This window comes from Diachasmimorpha longicaudata, chromosome 11 (genome assembly GCF_034640455.1).
Source record: "Diachasmimorpha longicaudata isolate KC_UGA_2023 chromosome 11, iyDiaLong2, whole genome shotgun sequence".
Taxonomy (NCBI): Eukaryota; Metazoa; Arthropoda; class Insecta; order Hymenoptera; family Braconidae; genus Diachasmimorpha; species Diachasmimorpha longicaudata.
Genome location: NC_087235.1, coordinates 3,135,640 through 3,158,185, shown reverse-complemented (window position 1 = coordinate 3,158,185; position 22,546 = coordinate 3,135,640). Strand labels below are relative to the sequence as shown.

Genomic DNA, 22,546 nt, shown 5'->3' with positions numbered 1-22,546 from the left:
CCATTTTAAGCATTTCAGAGTAAAAGTTATCGGTAAGTGCGGAAAAACTCGGTAGTAGTATATCCGTACAGGGAAGAAAATCGTCTAAATAACAGTCCAATGAGGGTCATTGAAGAACTCTTAATTAGTGATTTAGGAAAAATCAATACGGAGACAAATTGATCGCTATTGAACGTATCCTTTGAGTAATGTGATTTCTATTCGTCTCGGGGGACTCCCCCATATGCCACCTCACCCACGTGTACAGCGTTGAAAAATTTCTCTTGAAATTTCACATTAAAATGATTGTACATGGATTTGACAAATACGGCGTTATATGGAATTTGTTTAATAGAACTAACTGTCCAGTCTTCGAAAAAAGTCGAACACTTGCGCCTGTACTTCATTTTAGTAATGCCCCATTTTTAGGCCCAGTCGTCCTAAAAAACGTTTCTAAATGTTGAATTCATCGAAAGTTGAAGTGGCAATTTTTAGAATATCTTTCACGAAGAGAAAAATTCTTTAAAAATTACGTACCCGTTCCGCAATCTACGGATCAAAATAATATTCGGTAAAAATGACGGAACAGTTGTGCCCTTTTTCAGCGAACGTTCAGGAAAGAGTCCAAAACGTTCCCGAAAACGTATGAAACGTTCAGGGAAAAAAGTTTACGCAACAGGCACGTAATTTTTCAATAATTTTTCTCTCGTGCTGAAATTAAAAAAACCACTGATTATTAATCCTGAACTAAAATTTCTGAACACCCTAATTTAAAATTCTACACGAAAATAAATTTTAGGAAAAAAATTAGACCTCCACGGGGTGAAACGAGCTACAAAAGTTACTATTATAACGCAAGCCTAATCCTTCCAACAAAACTTTCACTCAAAAACTGGTTGCTTATCATTTCCTCCCCCGTTTCGCCCTCTAAAAATTTAATTTTCATCCAAAATTTCATTCCCTGTATTCCACCTCCCCATCCACAACTGATATAACCCTATGACCCAACCTTCAAAAAATTTTCACCAGTTCGGTAATATAGGAAGCCCCCGAGTGGTGCGGAGCCACCATTCCTTGAAGACCAGGAATTCGTCGCCAAGATCGATCGATCCCATCAAGAGCTGAAAACTTCCCTGAGCGAGTCGTTCGCCTCCATTTTCATTGAAGAAAAGGAGTTACTACAATCGTAGCACTCCTCAACCTCCAGCTCTCCCCCTCCCCCTCCCTTCGCCCCAAAATGAAGAAACGAGGTAATATGCATCACTCATTATTACAACTTTATAATTCAACGGCGGATGCCGCGGCGGTTGGCATCTTGGAAGAATCTGCTCTCGGGTCTGTAAACTCTAACGAGTGCCTGTGCGCGGTCACACAAACACAGTGGTAAAACGGCATGGGGCGTAAGAGCGAGTGAGATATACCAAGGAATAAATAAAAATGAAGGAGACGAAGGGAGGAGAGAAGCTGAAGAAGCTCAGAAAGCAACAAGGTGATGTGGAAGTGAGGAGGCTGAAGGGGATGGGAAGGTGGCGGGGGGGATAGGTGGGGGGGGGGGGGGGCAGAGAGGATTTGGGGAGATGTACGGTGCAACGTAGTCGGGTAGCGTTGGCAATAGCAGTGGCATGGACCAAGGAGGCAAACGGGAGGGCCCATGGCATCCAAGGAATGTCTGTAATAATCGAGGAGCCTCCTATTTGCGTACCACCAGGCGGCGCCACGTATCGGGCATTGGGGTGAGCCGCAACAATTCATACTGTGGAACTAATTCTTTTCGTTATTTTTTTTTTTACGACGTCTCGTCGATTGTCTAGGGCGATGTCTTCCGAGGAATGTATATATAATGTTTTCAACAAGTTCTGAAACAACTATGAAAAAAGGGGGGAAAATGGGGTGAAGTAAATAAACGAAAATAGAATGAAGATTAAAAAAATGAACGAAATAAATAAAAGAAGGAACCGGTACTTTGGCTGAGGGGTGCATTTCGTTGCGATTATAAAAGCATCGAGCAGCCCCACGTCGTCGTACAGTCTAGACGGATGGTGGGCCTTCTATCAAAAACAGACCGACCAACTGAAAAGAAATTCTGAAAGGGCAAGGAACTCTCTCCGGGGCGAAATAAAAACGAGGAAATAAATATATGGAAAAAAAAGACCGTTACCACAATGCAAAAAGATTCGAGTTTCTGTTGTGCAAGTATAAAATTGTAAAGAGAATGAATTTTTAAAAAACGAGTAATGCGCCTGTGAGCCATACCAGTTTGATACAGGGTTGACCTTTCCCAAAAGAGAAGGAAGAACAACAGTAAACAAAAATTGAATGAAAAAAATGAATCAAAGGCGAAGCAAGACAAATCATTGGGAATAATTCCCATCAAAATTTTAAGCAGACTGTGAAATGTTGGGGATGTAACAACCTTGACCGGGCATGACGACTCAATCGATTATCGTTTAGGAATCGCCTGGTGGACGGCTGAATTTTCTGATCAAATAGCGGGCCTTATCTCCCTCGGCTTATGAAAATGCTAATGGGAAAAAAAAAAATGTAAATTCCAGGGAACAGGCTAGAGGATCAATTCTGAGAATACCCATCACACGATTTTTTTATTGAGTATCGCCTCGTGAATCAGACGCTCCAGTCAAAGAAACGGTGACGATAAATACCCGGAAGGATGTACAAATCAGGAAGTTGAGACGTCTACGTATATGTCACGTGATTCCACGTCATGAGGGAGCGTGTTGGTAACGTAACATGAATGTTCCATTACTCACGAAAAAAATTCATTCAGTCTCGAGCTGACACGCAAGATAATTTTTTTTGCGTTCGCAATGGAAATTTGGGAGGCGATATTTCGTCTGAAAAATTAAAGTTGGATTAGATGGTGAAATGTCATACCAGTGATGAGATAGAAATTTACGTGGGGTAATATTTATGCCACGCACCAGTGGATTTTCTAACGATTGATTGAATCAATGAAGTTGTGCTTTAATACAACTCGTACGTCTCGTACTTCGTTTGATGATACGCACATTATTGTAGAGCGTCAACCGGCAGATGGCACCGTAGAATAGGGCATGAACTATTGTGCAGTAGAATAGAGAAGTCTGGAGATCAGTAGCCCAGATAGATATACGGCATAGCAAGTATTCCTTTTTCCTCGCATCTCTCTCTGTCACACTCCAACGAGTTTTTTTTCGGGTACTCAGGCGGATAGAAAGATGACGCTACTAACTGGATCGCTTGAGAATGCGCTATTGACCGTTAAATTTACAGATTGGAGGAAAAAACTATCATCGTTGGAGCTAATGAGTGGAGAATTCCATTCGACATTGATTGACAAACTCACTTTCACTATGAAATCGAAATACCTGAAAGCTCAGTGCAAGAATGATCGTAACAATTTTTTAAAGTTAGGATTCAATACTCCAATCATCGTCTGTGCTTTTCGAAAGCTTCATACTCTAGGCTAAATTCAATGTAGAAGCGAAAAACTCGTGATGTCCAATTAACAAAATGCAAACACTGAAGGTCAGGAATTTTTGTACTGGTCAATGCCTTTTAGTTTACATTTTATCCCTTTCTTTTTATCTCTTTTCACTCTAAAGGACGTAAACACGAGGGTGGCGCCCACTGGTAAAAAATTACCTTCTCCAAAATGAGAAGAGTAAAAAAAAACTCGAAAAAAAAACCGTGCAATATGCGGAAAGATCAGCACAAAAACTCTCTCCACATCCTTCAAAACAATCTCCACGCTGATATATGTCGAAGACGTTTGGTAGACCATAAAAAGTGGAAGAAAAAAAAGTAGAGGGGGAGGATGGCTTGCGTTTTGGGCGGAAGTTGGTTGATGGGACATAACCTATAATGAAAAAAACGAATGGTAGGTCGCGGTTATAGAGCGCGACAGGGTCCACGCTAGCACGCGAAGGAAAACACACTTGTACGACAACGATAGCTTTCATTCCGGGGATATGTAGTACAATGATACCAGATTATTAACGATAAATGTGACAACCAGAGCTATGGATACACATTCCCAACTGTAAAGCCAGTGAAACAAAATTTTCATTGGCCAATACATTTTTTTTTTCCCCACCACAAATGATATTATATTCAACAACTCACGGTTAATCGTATCCTCGATGTCGGCATTCTGTAGATAAGATATATCTGAAACCCACAAACACCACAGGTTAAAATGAAAAAAATCCCTCGTGTTTTACGCAAGCCCTCGTCCCGTCCACGGAACACTTCACTCACCCGCCATCTTGTAACAAACTGTTCTGACCTCTTGCGACAATTTCACGAAAAATTCACATATCTTTGGCCTCATTTTCAAATGCTGCGACGATTTATCGTTCGAGGAAATTTCAAAAGTTTGCAATAAAAACGTGAATCATTAAATAAAACATAAAATGACTGCTAAACAAAGGAAGACATTTGACAAATTTTGTTTGCGGGGCGGAGGCCACTTTCGGGTGATTCGACAAGTGAGGAAAGATTTATGAAAGTGCGTTTTTAACTGATTTATCATTTCAACCACTTACATGGACAAAAAAAAATATATCATGTAAATTTTTATGAGTATTTTTAGATTTTGAGTTCATGCGGATACACATAATCTCAGTTTGACTTATGGGAGTTCGCAGAAGAAATAGATAGGTCTCGTTAATATTTTAGAGTAAAAAATGAGTACTTTGTCAAGAATAAAGGTATATATTTATTTAACAATCACGAAAAGAATTGAAAAATTGATTATATTTCACATAATACAGTTATTCTTCATAATAAATTAGAAATTTATGCTCGAATAGTCAGTTTGTACATTTTTTCTCCTTCTATAATGCATAATTCCTCGTTTATTTAATTTTATTAAAAACAGCAATTAATTTTACTATATCTTTATTGCTGATTCATTGTTTAACTAATATAATTCATGTAGCTCCGAAGCAAGCTGATGCAAAAATCAGAAAAAATAGGATTGTTTCCTAGCTATAGAAAATACTGGTCATCCTCTACTAAGAGGATGGAACGTATCTCAATTAATTTATTGTAGAATTTTCTAGTAGGAAGTTTGTTTTTCAAAAAATTAAAATTTTCGTTCGTGAAAGGAACGGACAACGAGCAGGAATATAATGAGATGGAGTAAGCAGCAGATAAAACGTTAATTATCTTTATATACACATATCATATGTACACATAATTTGTTTCATCGCCTTTTTCAAAATTCAATTTTTACCTCCCCGAAAGGTATTAATGTAATAACGAATAGAGTATCAGAATAAATGCACAGGATTAGTTGATATTATCCTTTGTATTTCTTTCAACCATTTACTCAATGTTACCTAATGCACTCTCAGTCCTCTGAACAATACTGTTCATAATGCATCTTTAAGCTCAGTCACCTTCACTTTCGTTTTCTTTCTAAATATTCCTGAATTTTATAAGAAATACTGCTTCTTACTATGTTTAAATTCTGTTTGAGTATCGTTTATGATTAGAATAGATGAAGTAACTGCTTAAAAAAATATTTGCATTCTAAGGATGTCAATTGATTTGAATCGATTGTTGAGTGCTAGCCATAACAACTAAAGTCACGCGGTGTCCAAAGCGATTTCCTTGATTTTTGCTCTGCACATTGGACACTCGATGAGTTGCATTGGGCATGTTTGACAGAAGCCCCTGAAAATTGAATGAAAAAAACTGTATTGGCCAATGAAAACTTGGGTTTTTCTTATTTTGGATTCGTCTCCTTCCTCTCTTCCGATTTTACTATTATCCTTGATTACTTTACCTGTGATCACATGGTAACAGCCTCGCAGAGGCTTTCTGATCATAACACAACGTACAAGAGTCCTCCCTCACACTCAACTTTCTTAGACGATCAAAATAAATGTGCCGAGGCAGAACAATCTTATCCTCCGGATTGAGCGTTGCATGATCATTCAATCTCTCGAATTGACGATCAGTGGGTGGATACTTGAAAGGGACATTTCCAAAATTGAAAAGACACTGTTGAAATGACATGAAACTGGCACCAGCAAAAAATCCAGACCTTGAAAGTCAAAACGACATGTTACATTAATATTTAAATCGACTGCAATTGTTCAAAACAATTAACATGACTCGCTGATAATGAATTATATCATTGATAATTAAGGAGAATCATTGATTAAGTACCTGGCGGTTTTGAAAACGTCTACACAGGGTTTGAGTGGTACACCGTTGATGGAGAATATGATTTCTAATTTATCTAAATCCAGTAAACACCCGAGCACATCACCAACCTTCCAGGGTGCTCGATCATTGTACGATTCACTTCTGGCATTGTGCCAAATCGCTCGACGACATCCATCACACGACACTGAGTACTCATCGTCGCCAATTCCGTAGCCATCGTGATTCAGAAATGTGCTGTTTTTTGTTGCCCATCCAATTTGCATGACACCAGTCGTCATTATCAATGTTTCGTAATACCAAACACCGCTATCCACTTGAAATGTACATCTAACACTTTCAAAAGAGTTTGCATCACAGCGTGCTTCAAGACCATTCGGCGATATTTTCAGGTACTCGCTTACATCCTTTGCATTTAACATCACATTTATACCAGTTAAGTCAACTGTGTCATGGGAATATTTTCTTGATTCTATCAAAACTGAAAATTTAAGCAAATAAATGTGATGAATTCGCTGTCAATTGAGGAACCGTGATTTAGGGACCTAACTTGTGGAGAACACGGCGCGATATTGATAAAAGAATTCGCATGTTAAGCTTTTCGACAGGTCTATTTCTGTCTTGGGAGCATTTGAATAATTTTATTAGGGTATTCTAAGTCCAATGGAAAAATAAACTCAATCAAATACTTACATAAATTATCCAGACTCCATTGTGCGGAAAAGCCTACTTGACGTTTAGCATAATTAGTTTCAGTCGCCCACGTCTCCAATATTAATAATGGGTGTTCTTTCTCAGCCATAAGTCTCTTTTGTATTGTTAATTTATTCTCACTTGTTTGTGCAAATTTCTCCAGTGCAATCAGTGAGTATAGAATAACGTAAGGTTCGATATCTTCCCTGAGGTTTGAAACAAGGTATTCCAGTATTACGTTGGACAGTACAGCGATGCTACTGGGTCCTGCCAGTTTTTCTGCAATGCATTCTAGAACTACACAGATGTTTCTTTGCTGGTTCACACTCGTTTGGATCTTTTCAGTGTTCTGGGAGAGTTGGAACATTTGTGATAGCTTTAAGAGTGAATCCTGTGAAGCAACAGAAATACCATATCATTTAGAAATACCATATGAGGTATTCGATTTCAAATGGCTTTGGTACTCAGTCAATCAGCTGATACATTAGCTGAGTGAAAATTGAAGGGGCAAATGAGGTTATTAATTACCTTCGAAGGTAAAGGGAAGTCATCAATCAGAAGAGTGATGAGTGATGGACCCAGAGGACTGTTCATGGGAATGACGTTAACCATCGAACTCACGACTTGAATCCATCCTTCCTCTTTATCTGCTATCGTATGGAGCTTGAGCATCGCTTCTGGTTGCTCTTGGTCGCTAAAAAATCAGTATAAATTAATCAATTGGAGGAAACTCTTGTGCTACAAAAGCTATAGATCATTTCGTAGATATCTACTACTTTCCTCTCACGTGACTTTTGAAATAATGTGAAAATTTATGGAAATTCAACTCTCTCTAGCCTCAATGAAACTCATGCTGGACTGATTTTCTTACTTGTCAACGAGTCCTCCAACGAATCCAAGTACCTCCCACACCAGTCTATCAATATTAGATGAGGTAGGCAATTTAAAACAGGGAGTGAGATCAGTTCCCTCAACGCTCCCAGGACGACAATGATTCCCAGGTACAACAGCAGTCTCCACTTCTACATGATTCCTGATGCAATCAACCTGTGGTTCATCAGCACTGTCTTTACACAAACAGTTGCCCATGTCCGGTTTTTGTGAGTATCATCTAGTGATTTTCCATGCAGCCACTTTCCCCATGTAAATTTATCCAATAAAAGTACAAATTTATCTCAAATCCGAATTTCCATTTGTTTACGATGAATCACAGAAACACTTGATGCTTCCTTCGTGCCTCAGTCAAAACTCGAAAGCACTGTTGATAAAAAAACTATCAAATCGCACAAATGGTTATGAGTGTCAGTACACCCGTGACTCACAGTCAATTTATCTTATCAGTTTCTGTCGTAAAAGAATTTTATTAAAGACTCCAATTGACTCCATTTATTTTTAGGTTATGTTGTCAACCGATGGAGCTCGTAGCCATCATCACGAATGCATGAGTAACGAAATTCTGGACGTTTCGCCACTTTTTCCCCAACACTGACGTTTTTCTTGTTCTTAATTAAAACTTATTCAACAGAGAAGAGAGACAGTCTCTGTCTCAGCGTAACACTTTTACGGATTCCATGATTTCTAGATGTTTATAACAACATATGTAACCCTATGTACGTGATACAGAATCCCACGTACGTTTATATGTGTATCAAACATTTACACTCTGCGATAATTGAGATGAGCGTATCTACCACCTTTTCAATTTCTAATCAATCCACTCAACTCGTTTCCACAAAATGTTGAAAATAAAAAAACCATCGATATTCCATTAACCTTGAATACGAGTTCGATACCGATTAATGGATGTCGTAAATCTAAAGTTCAATGAATGAAATCATAAAAAAAATTAAGCGATGACGAAATATTTTGTTTACAGAAAAAAAATAAGAATGAAAGATTGATTTACAGAATGACCGATGGTCGATAAGGAGATTGTATTTTTCGTAGTAGTGATCAGCTGTGTTTGCTACGCTGTTGCATCCAGTGAATATTTTGAAAGGCGATAGCAGTCCGAGGGGGTTTCACGCACTCATACTGATGAAATAACCATATGAGTATCATCTGGAGATTTATTCAAATTTCCGGTCCATTGGTCTATCGGCGTGGAGTTTTTTTCATGGGAATTTTGTAGCTGGTGAAAAAATCACTGAGGATGTGGACTCTGAGGAGTGTGACATTTCTGATAATTGTCCTGTGGGCCGGTGACGTTTGTTATTGCAATCTCAAACGGCCCACGGTTTTAGTTGCTGTGCTAGTGAGGAATAAAGCTCACACTCTGCCCTATTTTCTTAGCCTCTTTGGGAATTTGAATTATACGAAGGAGAGGATTAGTTTGTGGTAAGAGATTGAATTTTTTGCTTTTCAATGGAATCCTTGGAATTTTTTAAATTTCCATTCATTCTCTTTTAAAATGTCTAAGAATGTAATTTTTAAAACCTGCCCCTTTTGTCATAAATGAAGACAATAACAGTAATGGGTCGATTTATTTATACATTTTCGGAAATATTGTATTATCTTATTGAAGGGCGGAAGGAGAGATACAACCGCAAAAAACAATTGGTTCTTCATTCATTGTTTGTATTTATTGTTGCAGGATTCGAAGTGATAACAATATAGATAACTCAGTAGAAATCCTCACGGAATGGTTGAACGAAGAAGGAAAACATTATCATTCTGTTAATGCGAAGTTGAACGAAGAATCCCATGGGTTTAATGATGAGAAAGGAACAGCTGACTGGTCCAATGATCGATTTTCTCACGTCATCAGTTTACGACAGGAAGCATTGAATTATGCACGAGAGTCATGGGCTGATTATATTTTTGTAAGTCAATAACCTCCACCGTTACCCGAAATTGTCAAGTGATTTTGGAGATGAATGAAAAGAACCTTACTTTCATTTTTATTTTATAGCGTTTTACTGATTATTTAGGTTCACAGGGTTTGTGATTTGTTTAATGTTTAATCTTGTCAATATGTAACCAAGTGCTGTGTGACTATCTAGATAATTACAATATATTTAACGTAAATAATAGAAAAAAAACAGTATTCAATCGTTGCTATTACTTTCTCTCTGACCTTTATATTTTATTTCAGATGCTGGATGCTGACATTTTTTTGACGAATCCCAATACTTTGAATCTGTTAATTGATAAAGAGAAGAGTGTCGTGGCTCCTCTTTTGAAATCAGATGGGCTGTACAGTAATTTTTGGGCAGGAATGACCCAGGATTATTATTACGAGAGAACTGACAGATATAAACCAATAGTGAATCGTGTGGAACAGGGTTGTCATGATGTTCCCATGGTTCATAGTGCTGTGCTGATAGATCTTGGGAGGAAAGAGAGTGATCAACTCAGCTATGATCCAAGGATCATCGAAAATTATGCGGGTCCTGATGATGATATTATAGCTTTTGCTCTCGGTGCTAATTCATCTGGTAAGAGCAACCCCTAATTACTCATTTCTGTAATTATTTAACGCGATTTCATTTTACTTTTCGACAATATCCCTGAATTAAAAATTAATTCTTCAACTGAGATTAGACTCATTACAAAAGAGATGAATTGGAATTTCCATTAAAAATTTTGGCACTAAAAAATTCCATTACGAAGGTATATTTTTTTAATGTAAAGATATTTATTTACAACACATTCTACCCCTTCGGAATTTTTTCCTGTCCAATATCAAAACATAATTGAAACCTTTAAATATTCCAGGAATCTCTCTTTACGTCTGTAACGATGAAATTTACGGATACGTCATGGTTCCATTGGAGTCGGGAGATTCCCTCGAAGCAGACCTTGAGCAGTTGACAAATTTAAAATTGGAAATATTGGGATATCAGCTGGAAATTCCATTGTCCCCGAAACTGCAGAAATACACAAAGTATCCAAGGAAAGATACCCTCGGAATGAGCCACATCTTCATGATAAATCTAGAGAGACGTACGGAGAGACGCTTGCGAATGGAGAGATGCTTTGATGAGCTAGGGATCGAGGCAGAAACACTCGTTGCAGTGGACGGTCGGTAAGTATTATTTACATTTATTCTTTTTACATCACGAGTTGTATACACATAAATTCGTACACAAGTTTTATACAAGGGCTTGGTCATTTATTTATGAACCTTTCATTGGAAAAATATATTTGGTTCAATTATACGTCATAGTCCAATGGAAGATATTCATTTCAATTCAGGAATCATACTTTCGTAGCAGGGGACGTGAGACCAAGCTCTTTCAATTAAAATATATAATCAGGTAGTGAATGTGGAACAAAGGGTGAAAAAGGAGTTCATTCAAGGAAATTAGGATTCAAAAAAGGGATTAACATAAAATTCAGACAAGTTTCCTTTTCACACTGACATCAAGTGCTGACAATTAAATAACATAATATTCTCGGTCAAGTCTTATTAATTTGTAGTACTTCCCTTCAAAGTTTTTCACACAAATAACATTATCACAAATAACGAATAGACTATTAATGTTTCTGCTTGAGTTATTTTGGTCCTTCCGATTGATGAAATTGATTTGACATATTTTAAACAGTGGTATGATCCCTTTGGCGGTCAGGGCCAGCGTAAGTGTACAGATATTTGTTTTGTGCATACCTGTTATTGTCAATGGCCACCTGACAACCGCTTTGATCGCCAAATCTTGTGGCTGATGCTCGTCGACTGAATGCCGCCTCACTACTCTGAAGTGCAATAGAGTTTCTCTCCCCTGGGATAGTCCTAACTCCTAATAATCCGCGAAATGACGAGTGCATGCGTTCCGTAGCTGCCTGGATCTCATGCATCCGGGCTGCGTAAATTATAGGATTGACGATAGTTCTCAGGATTAGTAGACAATTCGCTGCATTGAATATAATGAACTTCGAATATCCGGTTATCCAGTTGGATTTAACGAGGCAATCGTCACAGACGAGGACGAAGAGAAACGTTGCTGGCATCCACCCCACCACGAAACTTCCTTAAAATTCATAAACGAAGTATATTAAATGGTTCATCAGCACAGCTCGTGATGAAATGATAAGAACAGGGATCCTTGATACCCTTGTGAATTAATACCCTATTAGTCCATCAGAAACATGAAATTTTGACCGCAGTCTACTGAGGGCAAAAAATGTTCTGTGGGGATAATTAATTTGAAAGTATGACAGTCATAAACATAAATGCGCATAATATGTTAGCAGTGAAAGTAGTGACTCAAGACGATAATTATCTTCATGAGATTGTCCTTCTCCTCCTCTTCTTCATCTTCCCTCCGTATCGTTAATTACTGATTAGACCGCGAAAATTAGATTTTCAGAATTTTTGTCTGAGATTAGATTAGTTTCCCTGACACAAAAAATTGAAACATGTGAATGAACACCAAACTTCTATTCAAAGGCAAAGGAAAATCTTATTTTTTGACATGTAGATACTTGCCGAGAATGAACAAAGTCGTGTGAATAGCTTTCACATTTTTCACAAGTCGGTGATAAACATGTTGATCCTTTTCATCACTCCCTGATTTGTGAACCGATAGACCACCTCGACTGAACCGTAATCTTAACGCTTGATGTTCACGTACAATATGAAAAATATGAGCGTAGATGCAGACCATGATTACAAATGGTCCAAAGAACAGACTGCTGAACATTACTCGAAATTTCTCTTTCCTGAGAAATCTGTAAATGAAAGTGTCCACTCAGTAGTGCATGCTATACTGCACATTGAAGAATCCAATATCATCTTACGTATTGTCTTGACATCCTGGTGATTGAAAACCTTCGTTCTTCATGAGATTGAAATAAGTCATGAAGAAGCACAGGGGAAGTGTCCACAGCACAATTATGAGGAGAGTTATCATTCTGTAATTAAATTGTAGGACACCAATGAAGATATGACAAAACATTCGGAAGAAAATTATTATTATTAGGTATGTTGCGTAGAGTTCAACATACCTATGAGTCATAATCGATGCGTAATGAAGTGGTCGAAGAATTCCCAAATAATGGTTGATGGCAAGCATGAACAAATGCCCGAGGGTGATAATGAGGGCTCCGATCCTAATTACCTCCAAGCCTAATAGAAAGCACGCTGCACCTTTGGAAAATATAAGTTGAAATATTAGGAGTTAGACGACTTTTGGTTTCATTATAATTCATTTAAAGGGATTTAAATTATGTCAGAATTGAAACAACGCGTATAAGTATAAAGACAATCTAATGGAATGACAGCACAGTCTTGTAGACCGAGAAGAAATAGTGTTAAAAATTATGACGCAATTATAATTATAATAATTATGGTGATAGTGTTGCTAGTCAGGTTGCACCCTTATTATTTATTTACACACGTGTCTAGGGGTTTCGACATGAATCTCACCAGGAAAAAATGAGATTAAGTCAGGACTTATACCTTTAGTCCTTTAAGTTCAACTTTGTTGGTTTGAAAGTTCTGATTTTCGTACCTGGAAATTCCAAGCCGAGTCCTATAGGAATGAAGCTATTCCCCACGAGTCCTCCCCCAAGAGCTGCACTGGAAAAGGCGTCAGCACCCGCAAGACTGACACTGATCTTTAAAGTGGGACTTAGTGGTTTTCTGATCCAGTAGACGCATACTAATATTTTAATATTAACAACTATTGAGATGATGCAGAAGAATATTAGTGGCAGGGTTCCATAAAAGTACAGATCTCTTATTGAATGAACATCGATTTTAGAGGCATTGGAGTGTTCCATGGTGTTCTCTCTCATCGAGAGCAGGTTTGTGGTATTATCGGTACTCATGGTCCGCCTGATTGACTAATCGTAATTATTCCAAGCTGATGCTTCCATCGATAACTGAAATCGTTGAATCCGGCGTATTTAAGATTTTTTTCATCGAACTGCCTGTTATTGTTAATGTTCATCTTGAGTCGTACGACTGACATCAATAGTTTCATCGCTTCTTCGTAAATCGGTGATCATTATGAAGTTTTCTTGCATATGAAGCTGTTTGGAGCCGATTCCAAGGGACAGATTTGCCTGAAAATATAAAAAACATTTTTGAATTTATGGAGAATAAGATGTGACACGGGTGACAAAGACATTTTCGTAATTATTTTAAATTTTCAAGCAAAATAAATTGACTTTAAATTAGTAAAACAGTTTTTACTTCAAGAAGAAAAGTTTTAGTTTATTGGAGAAGAAAATTGAGTGGAGGTAGAGGAAAAGAATACTGATTTATAAGTTCGACATGTTCATCACAGGCGAATTGTAGGGAGTTGGAAAGGGATCGATCTCGATTTTGAAAACTCCACTCAATCATCCCCCGATGAGATAGGACCGATACTACACCAGATGAAGCGAGACCAGAGGGGGAAGAATAGCTGAAGTTATCATCTGCATTTTTGCTTTATGAAATAAGTTCCGCAGAAAATCTAATGGAGGGGTTCGGAATCCTTTATGATTATGGATTAAGGAATATTTCTCATCCTGCAGTGCGCATTAGAATTCGTTTCTCACCAATCGTGAACATAAATCAATTGCGTAGTAAAGACGTTTGGAATGAGCATCAATCATTTTTCATCACTAACTGCTATCACATTGAGTTGAGATTGGATTTTGGTGAGCGAAGTGATTGAACTCCCAAAGAAAACAAGTTATCTCTAAGGGGGAAACGCATTATTATGGTTGTCTTGATGAGAATGATCGCACCCGGGGTCACTAGGCCGTAATGAAAAAAAAACAAAGGGATCTGATTGTTCAAGTTCAATATGGTAGGAGTAGAATTTTGACTTCGGAAACTTTTTCAAGATTTTTCAACAAATTTCTTTAGACTCGATGACAGTATGATAAAATAGTTGCAAAAAACGCGACGTTGCACTTATATGAAGATCACCACCGTCTCAATCAATTTCATTTATTTATTCGCAAATAGCTAATGTAAAAAAAAGTCATCACTCCATTCAAAATATTTTTGAATGATGTCAAATATTTTTTTTCCCAAATTTTCTCTAATAAATAAGCTGACAAGTTTAACAGTTCAATTCAAAGTTGTTTCTATCAAATTGTAAAAACTATTTTATTACTCATCATGAACTGAAATAAATAAATATGTTATGATTATTTATGAAAATTGCAAAAAATTGAGGGAATTGAAAAAATGTATCGCACTTACCCGATTCCGGTTGTGTTATCCTTCTTTGACGCACTGCAATTTCGAAATGAGCTGAAAATTCCATGTGGTAAAGTTGCGCGTGACAGTGCCCTAAAGGAGGGTTGAAAGAGGGTGGGGATGAAGGGAAGGGTGAGGGTTTGTTTTGGAAGGGGATGAGAGAGAGAGACAGAGTAGGCCACACGGTTGTGTGAGTGCCGAAGAAAGTAGTATTTTTGGGCACCGAATCCATGATCATAGACCACAGTAATGGAGGTCATGAATTATCCAGCGGAGTTCTATGCTAAATCTCTCAATTCATCCTTCCAGATTTTATTGTCAGGGTGTTTGCAGCGCACTGATATTTCTTCTGAATAGCTTAAGAGGGCGGTTGATGAGTTGTCACCCCTTAAACATAATAGTTTTTTCGTTCGCTTAGATAGCTTCACATGGTGTGCTTCCCTTGCAGGAAATTGAACGAGACTGTTCTGATGGATTGGGGGATCAAAATGATGCCGCAGTATGCTGATCCTTATCACAAAAGGTAATTTGGTCACCTGTCACTAGGATTTAAATTATATCTTCCTTCTCTTGCACTTTTCAGGCCCATGAAGATGGGAGAAATCGGATGCTTCCTCAGTCACTACATCATCTGGAAAAGAATGATCGATGATAATTATAAACAAGTTATGGTGCTGGAAGATGACGTTCGTTTTGAACCTTACTTTCGAAATAAGATCAACGTTGTTATGGGGGAGTTGAAGAATTTACACCTGGAGTGGGACTTAGTGTAAGATAATTAACTATTATTGACTATCCCCTTCAGTGTCAAATCTGAATAATGGTATTTTTTTTGAAAATCAAACAACAAGAAAATACTCTGGATTTTGGATTGAAATTCGTTTTAAGATCGAATCATTTTAAATACTCGAAATTTCTCCTGAGAAGAAATGAGGGATGATTCAATTATGGCCCCCGCTGGGCCTATTTTGCCCCATCCCTCATCTCCTGCCCGCATCTGATTAAAAAAATGAGTAATTTCAATTGCTATTATCACAGCTATTTAGGGCGTAAGCGCATGCAGGAGGAGGATGAACCTTACGTCAAAGGTTCCAAGTATCTCGTTCACGCTGGCTACAGTTATTGGACCTTAGGCTACATCTTGTCTCACACAGGAGCGCAGAAACTACTGGACTCTAAGCCGCTAAATTCTCTCGTCCCAGTGGATGAATATCTCCCCATTCTCTTCGACAAACACCCACGAGCGAACTGGAAAGGATACTTCCCGAGGCGAAATTTAATTGCCTTGTCGACGGCGCCATTATTAGTTTATCCCACACATTATACCGGCGAGTCTGGTTACATCAGTGATACGGAAAATTCAAATATCATCGCAGCCGATAAAATTACAGTGAGAAAGAACGAATTGTAAGAGGGCATTGCCGAAATTTCGATAGTGGGGAGAAGGACAAAAGAGGCCCCGGGTTAATGGGGAGGAGCCTCGGGGGAATCCGATATTCGAGGAACTCGTGCCATCAGATTTTATGCCATTTTGTTATATTATAAGAGAAGACTAATTTTTATACATAGAATTATTTTAATGACAACATTTAGCAACTGCCAAAGTATATTTGATATGAAGAAATTTTATATTTGTTTAATAATCATTTTTATATTGCAAATGGAAGAGTTGTGATTGCATTGAATAAATCCAGCTGTGCATAAATCACTGAATGATATGAGTTTTTATTTTTGTCGCTTTATATGGCGCAAACTTTGATCACCTCTACATTCGACAGATGGAAAGATCCTACAATTCACCGCCGGAGATACCTTCACGTAAGGATAGCTATTGAATTCGAGATTTTGTCAACTGAATACAAAAAAAAAGGAACAGGACCCATTCCGCTTTTCCAGTCCCCATTGTCACATGTCCCCTCGTCAGGCCCACCATCACTGGTTGCGACACAATTCTCCTCAGCGCAGATTCGTCACTATTTGTCGGGATGTCGCACAGGGCACATATGTGATTAGTCCCAAGTTCGCATGATCATCAAAAGTGTTTCCGCAAAAAATGAAAGTGTCATATTTTTCAATTATTAACTAAATCCATGAACCTCTCAGGTTTAATTAATCCTCCAATTTTTAATTTTTCCTCAAAGATTTATCGGTTTTCTCCCTTATTTGAAGAACCCTATTGTAATTAAATAAATGGGACAGATCACGGTAAGAATTCCCACATAATGAACTTTCATTTTAATGCGGTTTAATTTTTTTTTTAATTTTCTGTAGTGCATTTGCGGTCTATTATGGCCGTTATAGTTATGTGAATTGCTCCACCTTTTCATTGTCAACTCCCAGGATTAGGGCCTGTGTGCGCTCCATTTTTGTCATGTGTCGGTGGTACCATATCCGATTATCTTCCACCATCGTATCGAAATTTATTTTCGGAAAGATATGAACAGACAATTAATGTTCAGTTTCTACGAATAAGAAGGAAAAGCCATGGAAATTCCTCAGGGAGTGAGTAATAGTCGAAGAAGTCGTAAAACTCAAGCGTGGTTGGACGAACATGGCGATAAAGGGGACGATATCATATGCATTGAGGGTGTGGATGGACTGGTGACGCGAAATTTGCTGAAGAATGCAGAGCGATTCGATGAAAAAGACAATTTATCAGCGGGAACATTGATATGGGGATACTGCAGGGGATGGTGGCCAGGTAACAATCCATTTTTTATTGAGCCGATTTTAACGAAAAAAAATTCAATAATTCAAACAATCAATTAATTCATAAATAATTGAATGATAAGAGTTATTTGCTAATCATTAGTAATTAATGATTCATTAATACATTAATATTAATTCCACGCTTTTAGCATTAGTGGTATCCTCTGAAGACTTGAAAAATATTGGAAATCCCAAGAAAGTATGGGTTTTTTGGTTGATCGATTCAAAAGTGTCTCAGCTAAAGAGGACATCCCAAGTGATTATATTCTGTAATGGTGCCAAAGAACGATTGATGACAATCATGAATAAAATGAAAGCTTTCGATAATGTGTTTATGGAAATTATGGAGGTATTTCAAAGTGTTGAGCTGCATCCCAACATAACGTTTCAAAATAATTTTTCCGTTTCTTTTCCCCAACAAGTGATGAACGAAAATAGTTCCATTATTAAACCGTGTTATAAATAACATTTTCTCCTCTCATTAGCATCGCTGTTACTGATCATGAGAGGATAGTTTGACTTAATCGAAGAACCCTTCAGGAACATCTAAATTACGTTTCGGGCCCTCATTAGCGAATGCTTAAGTCAATCTGAACCTGAATTAATTCGATAAATTTGCAGATTCTCGGAAATCGAATAGGATGCGCTTTTAAAGAGCCTTACAGTGTGTGGATAGAAAATTATTTCGTGACTTTGACAAATTATAAGGAGCATTTGAAGTTCTACCCGTATCCATCTCGAGTGATAGAATATTTAGACACGTTCAGAGGAGCCCATTCACAACCAATGAAGGTAATACCTCCAGTGGACCGCAAAAGCTCTGTTAAAAAACACCACCAGCACCCTGACAAACCCCTCAGGCGAGAGAATCCGAATCATTTACATGTTAAGTATCAAAAAATTGGGTTTATCGTGTGGGCGAAGATTCCGGGGCAAATTTGGTGGCCGGGTAAGACGAAAGTTATTACAAAAATAGCCGGACTAATTTTCCGAATCGTTTGATTTATCAATTTTTTATTTAAGCAATGATCGTTGATTTCCGAGACTGTGCAATGAAGGAACCAAAGGTGGAATTCCAATGGGTAATGTGGTATGGAGATTATACGTTATCCCAAGTTAATTACAAAGATTTCATGAAATTCGATTTGGGGATTAAAAAATTTGAGGACAATATAAGGGACTCGAAGAGAGAAGTCTACAAGCGAGGAATTTTGGAGGCTTGCAAGGACTATTGTACCTTATTTGGCTGTCAAACAGATAACTGGAGTATGAACGATGTTTTTAATTGGTTCGGCCAATGTCGAGACAGTGATGGGGCCATTGAATCAACTCATCGATTGCGGAATCATTTGAACAGCGAGAATACTAAATACTCGTCGAAAATTCAGATGGAATTGCTGAATCACATTAGTAAAAGTAGCGATGCAGCTGTTCGAGAGCATAAACTTCAAAATTCTGGTAAGCGAACTATCAAATCTTGAGAGACGACAAGGGGAAGACGTTTTTATCGATTTTAAAGTAAAATTTTGCAGAAATTTTCTAATTTCTTGTGTCGTCAAGAGCAAAAACCTTTGCAATTATAGTTTACGACCAATAATATGCTACGTATTTTCAGGGATATCATGTGCAATTAGTTCGGACTCTGCAGACATTCAAAAATCGGTTTGCATCATGTGTCTAGAGGTGAGGAAAGGAAAGATGCATGAACATCCATTTTTCGACGCATTGTTATGTGCAAATTGTTTGGTAAGTGTCAACAAGACGGGACATATATTCTTACTGGACTAGATATCGTATTTTTCATAAATTTTCTCACAGATCCATCACAAATCAACAGTATTTGCCTATGATGATGATGGAAAATGTGTAAGTTCCTCTTCCGACGTCAATTTTGTTTTGTAATTGCAAAAAAGACAAAATTCCAAACTGTGATATGTGTTTTCAGTTCTTCTGTGCTATCTGCACTATTTCGGATACAGTAATCGTATGTGATAATAGCGAATGCTGCAGGTAAATATTGAATATTAAACCTTTAATTATTCAAAAAATATCCAAAAGTAACCCGACAAAGCCCTAACATATTTGGAGGTAAATTCCGAAGTGGAACGGAAAATAATTAACAACTTTACAGAGCATACTGCACTGCCTGTTTGAAGTATTTAATCGCTCCTACTTCTTATGATGGAATCCTTAAAAATCAACTGTGGAGTTGTATTCTCTGCAGAGAATTATCCAATTCACCGATAAAACCCAGAGCCGACTGGAAGATTAAAATTCAGAGAATGTTCTCCATTAATCGTTATCCTGTTTCCCACTACCTTCAATATTATGAAAAACCGAAGAAGAGGATTCGAGTTTTATCTCTATTCGATGGCATCAGCACTGGTACATTTTCAATTTAATTCTCATTAATCTGACTGATAACAGAGAATGAAATGTAATTGATTGACGTAATTGGAAGGTCTATTGGGACTGCAACGTCTCGGCTTCGAAGTCGAGGCTTATTTCGCCAGTGAAGTAGATCCAGATGCCGAAACAGTGAGCAAAGTTCACTTCGGTACGACAGTAACACGTTTGGGAGACGTCAGGAATATCACCGTGGAGATCTTGAATGAATTACTGCCTATTGATTTGCTGATCGGAGGTTCGCCCTGCAATGATTTAAGTTTGGTCAATCCAAAACGTCGAGGACTGCACGGTATTTTTGTCAAATTGTTGTGCTGCTTCCATGATGCGAGATATTTTGCCATTTCGTGATTGATATTAACAAAATATTTTGTTTTTTCAAGATCCTAGGGGTACGGGAATTCTTTTCTTCGAATACTGTCGAATTAAAAATCTAATTGCGAAGGGAGATGACAGAAATCTGTTCTGGTTGTACGAAAATGTTGCGTCGATGCCGGATGAGTACAAGAAGGAGATAAATACGTAATTATATGATTAAATAATCATTCTGATGATAGATAATTTATTCCTTGCATTCGGAGAGAAGCGTTGAAATCATTGTTTGTGTGGATTTGTCAGAAGCACGAATTCATAATCACTTTTTTCTAAGATATAGATTTTTTAGGGAAATAGGGATGGACAAGTCTTTTTCCATTTTATTGATCTTCCTCTCGACCATTTGTCGGATAAAAGGACGAGATAAATGTTCAAACAGACCTATTAACAGACCAGAACTATTTATAGACATAAATTGTTGATCTATTACGAAAGATATCTTAATACTCATGAGAAAAAATGTAGATGTAATCAAAACCTAAGTGCACACCACAAATAATTAACAGATAAGTAAATTATAAGTCCATATTAGCGAATTTCTTCGATGGTTTTAGGAAGTTGGGGTGCGAACCTGATCTCATCGACTCTGCAGAATTTTCCCCTCAGCACAGACCGCGTTATTACTGGACGAACATCCCCTTGGCTCATTACACCCCTTCGGGCATCGATCTTCAAGATGTCCTGATACCGAACCTCAATCGACATGCTTTAGTCAAAAAAATTCGTACTGTAACTACGCAATTAAAGTCCTTGAAACAGGGTAAGTCTTCCGGTGATGATTGACTGTGCACTTCTCACTGTTATGATTTTTTTTAATAGCTTTATTGTTTGAGGGTTTATTTCAGGCTCGAGGGCCATGAAGCCAGTCATAATGGATGAAGCATACGATTGTCTGTGGACAACGGAATTGGAGGAAATCTTTGGATTACCACGACATTACACCGACGTGAAGAATCTAAGCGCAACCAAGCGACAGAAATTGATAGGTCAAGCTTGGTGTGTGAGAACTATTTGCGAGATTTTAAAGCCCTTGAGAAATTATTTTGTATTGAATGACGATCCTAATCTATCAATCTGAATAAAGTGAAAATTCATTGCTTTCTGAACTGATGAAAAAAATTTAATTAAAAACGAGTGTTCCAAAGCTGAACGAGTGTCTGATATTCAAGTGAAAATCATTAAAAAAAATAAGGGTCATTGGTATTCTCAGGGCTCCACTATGCTTGCAGGTGTGCTGCAGGTTCCATCCGTCGCATACAGAGCTTATGATGCATATTATTTATTTAACAATAACTGAGAAACTAACAAAAAAATTTAGGCTCAGTACAAATGGGTACAAACCTAGTACAAACAGCAGAATTAGTTTATTTTTCAAAAACCAATCACCTCTCGGCTATTTACAGACCAGTTTTTTGTCGCCTCTTGAATAACTTCATACAAATTTATACCCACAAAATCCGTCTGAACTACTACTGAGGAGTTACCGACTCAGCCAGGTTCCCAGGATGTTCCTGTGGCGCCTTCTCTGTTCTGGGGTTAAGTACTACTTTACTGCTGATGTCAGTCGAACTCCCAGAACCCCCAGAACTGAGCCTCTGCTTTAACCCATCCTCTTTGCATCAATCCAACGGTATTTTCAATGATCTAATTTCAATTTCTGACACAAAGTGTCACATTGCATGAAATTCACGAGCTCATTTAAAAAAATGAAGGACACTAGTACCTCCAATCACCAGACACTGAAACGTTGCACAATCATGACAGAGGTGAGAAAATCAATAAAAACATTGACAATAATCCGTCCTCGAATAACAATAACTCATATTATTTTTTTCTGATAGATTCAACAAGTGGAGGACAGTCTGAAGGACTCCTTGCACAGGGTCGACGTGATCGAAAGGAAGTTGGAAACTCGACTTTTAACGACTGAGAGTCGAGAAAGACTGGAACGTGAGCTGGAGCTAGTGAAGGGGGTTCTGAAAAAAAATCAAGAGCAACTGCTTCGTCTCAGGAAACAAAATACTAAATCTTTTATGGTGGCTGCAGCACTGGCCTTTGCCTGTTTTTTAT

The 22,546-nt window shown here is 37.8% G+C and overlaps 5 protein-coding genes and 1 long non-coding RNA gene across 10 annotated transcripts in view; 3 read left to right on the top strand and 3 right to left on the bottom strand.

The window, feature by feature from the left end:
* Nucleotides 1-4,247, bottom strand: part of LOC135167514 (serine/threonine-protein phosphatase 4 regulatory subunit 1-like) — a 51,723-nt gene extending 47,476 nt beyond the window's left edge. The window contains exon 1 of one of the 2 annotated variants that reach the window (XM_064130784.1): nt 4,102-4,247. The gene's annotated coding sequence lies outside the window, so the exon portion shown is untranslated. The remainder of the gene's footprint in view (nt 1-4,101) is intronic. The other variant, XM_064130782.1, reaches the window with a different exon arrangement.
* Nucleotides 4,248-4,264: 17 nt separating this feature from the next.
* On the top strand, nt 4,265-4,888 carry LOC135167524 (uncharacterized). The gene is made up of 2 exons (XR_010299871.1): nt 4,265-4,486; nt 4,571-4,888. It is a non-coding gene; the product is annotated as an uncharacterized LOC135167524 (long non-coding RNA).
* LOC135167516 (RING finger and SPRY domain-containing protein 1-like) lies at nt 4,715-7,937 on the bottom strand. The gene is made up of 6 exons (XM_064130794.1): nt 7,718-7,937; nt 7,375-7,540; nt 6,847-7,237; nt 6,157-6,634; nt 5,771-6,031; nt 4,715-5,658 (listed from the first exon to the last, which is right to left on the bottom strand). The coding sequence occupies exons 1-6, from the start codon at nt 7,933-7,935 to the stop codon at nt 5,571-5,573; spliced, it is 1,602 nt and encodes a 533-aa protein (XP_063986864.1). The 5' UTR covers nt 7,936-7,937; the 3' UTR covers nt 4,715-5,570.
* A 378-nt stretch (nt 7,938-8,315) lies between these two features.
* On the top strand, nt 8,316-16,699 carry LOC135167515 (glycosyltransferase 25 family member). Of its 4 annotated transcripts, none has more exons than XM_064130793.1 (8): nt 8,316-8,456; nt 8,755-9,183; nt 9,440-9,668; nt 9,941-10,283; nt 10,564-10,873; nt 15,435-15,509; nt 15,570-15,755; nt 16,025-16,699. In XM_064130793.1, exons 2-8 carry the CDS (start codon nt 8,999-9,001, stop codon nt 16,395-16,397), a joined length of 1,701 nt encoding a protein of 566 aa, XP_063986863.1. In that variant the 5' UTR covers nt 8,316-8,456; nt 8,755-8,998; the 3' UTR covers nt 16,398-16,699. The 4 variants fall into 4 exon arrangements, with proteins under 4 accessions (XP_063986863.1, XP_063986862.1, XP_063986861.1 ...); XM_064130792.1 differs by having other exon boundaries at nt 8,333-8,456; nt 8,723-9,183; XM_064130791.1 differs by having other exon boundaries at nt 8,339-8,477.
* Nucleotides 10,892-15,574, bottom strand: LOC135167518 (beta-2 adrenergic receptor-like). The gene is made up of 6 exons (XM_064130797.1): nt 14,990-15,574; nt 13,299-13,854; nt 12,793-12,934; nt 12,586-12,699; nt 12,271-12,516; nt 10,892-11,812 (listed from the first exon to the last, which is right to left on the bottom strand). Exons 2-6 carry the CDS (start codon nt 13,615-13,617, stop codon nt 11,386-11,388), a joined length of 1,248 nt encoding a protein of 415 aa, XP_063986867.1. The 5' UTR covers nt 13,618-13,854; nt 14,990-15,574; the 3' UTR covers nt 10,892-11,385.
* Nucleotides 16,700-16,983: 284 nt separating the features above from the next.
* On the top strand, nt 16,984-22,457 carry LOC135167532 (DNA (cytosine-5)-methyltransferase 3B-like). The gene is made up of 14 exons (XM_064130817.1): nt 16,984-17,191; nt 17,258-17,687; nt 17,845-18,044; nt 18,317-18,644; nt 18,719-19,153; nt 19,311-19,441; nt 19,514-19,561; nt 19,641-19,705; nt 19,827-20,080; nt 20,157-20,393; nt 20,485-20,623; nt 21,031-21,236; nt 21,322-22,242; nt 22,318-22,457. Exons 2-13 carry the CDS (start codon nt 17,471-17,473, stop codon nt 21,552-21,554), a joined length of 2,493 nt encoding a protein of 830 aa, XP_063986887.1. The 5' UTR covers nt 16,984-17,191; nt 17,258-17,470; the 3' UTR covers nt 21,555-22,242; nt 22,318-22,457.
* The last annotated feature ends 89 nt before the right edge of the window (nt 22,458-22,546 follow it).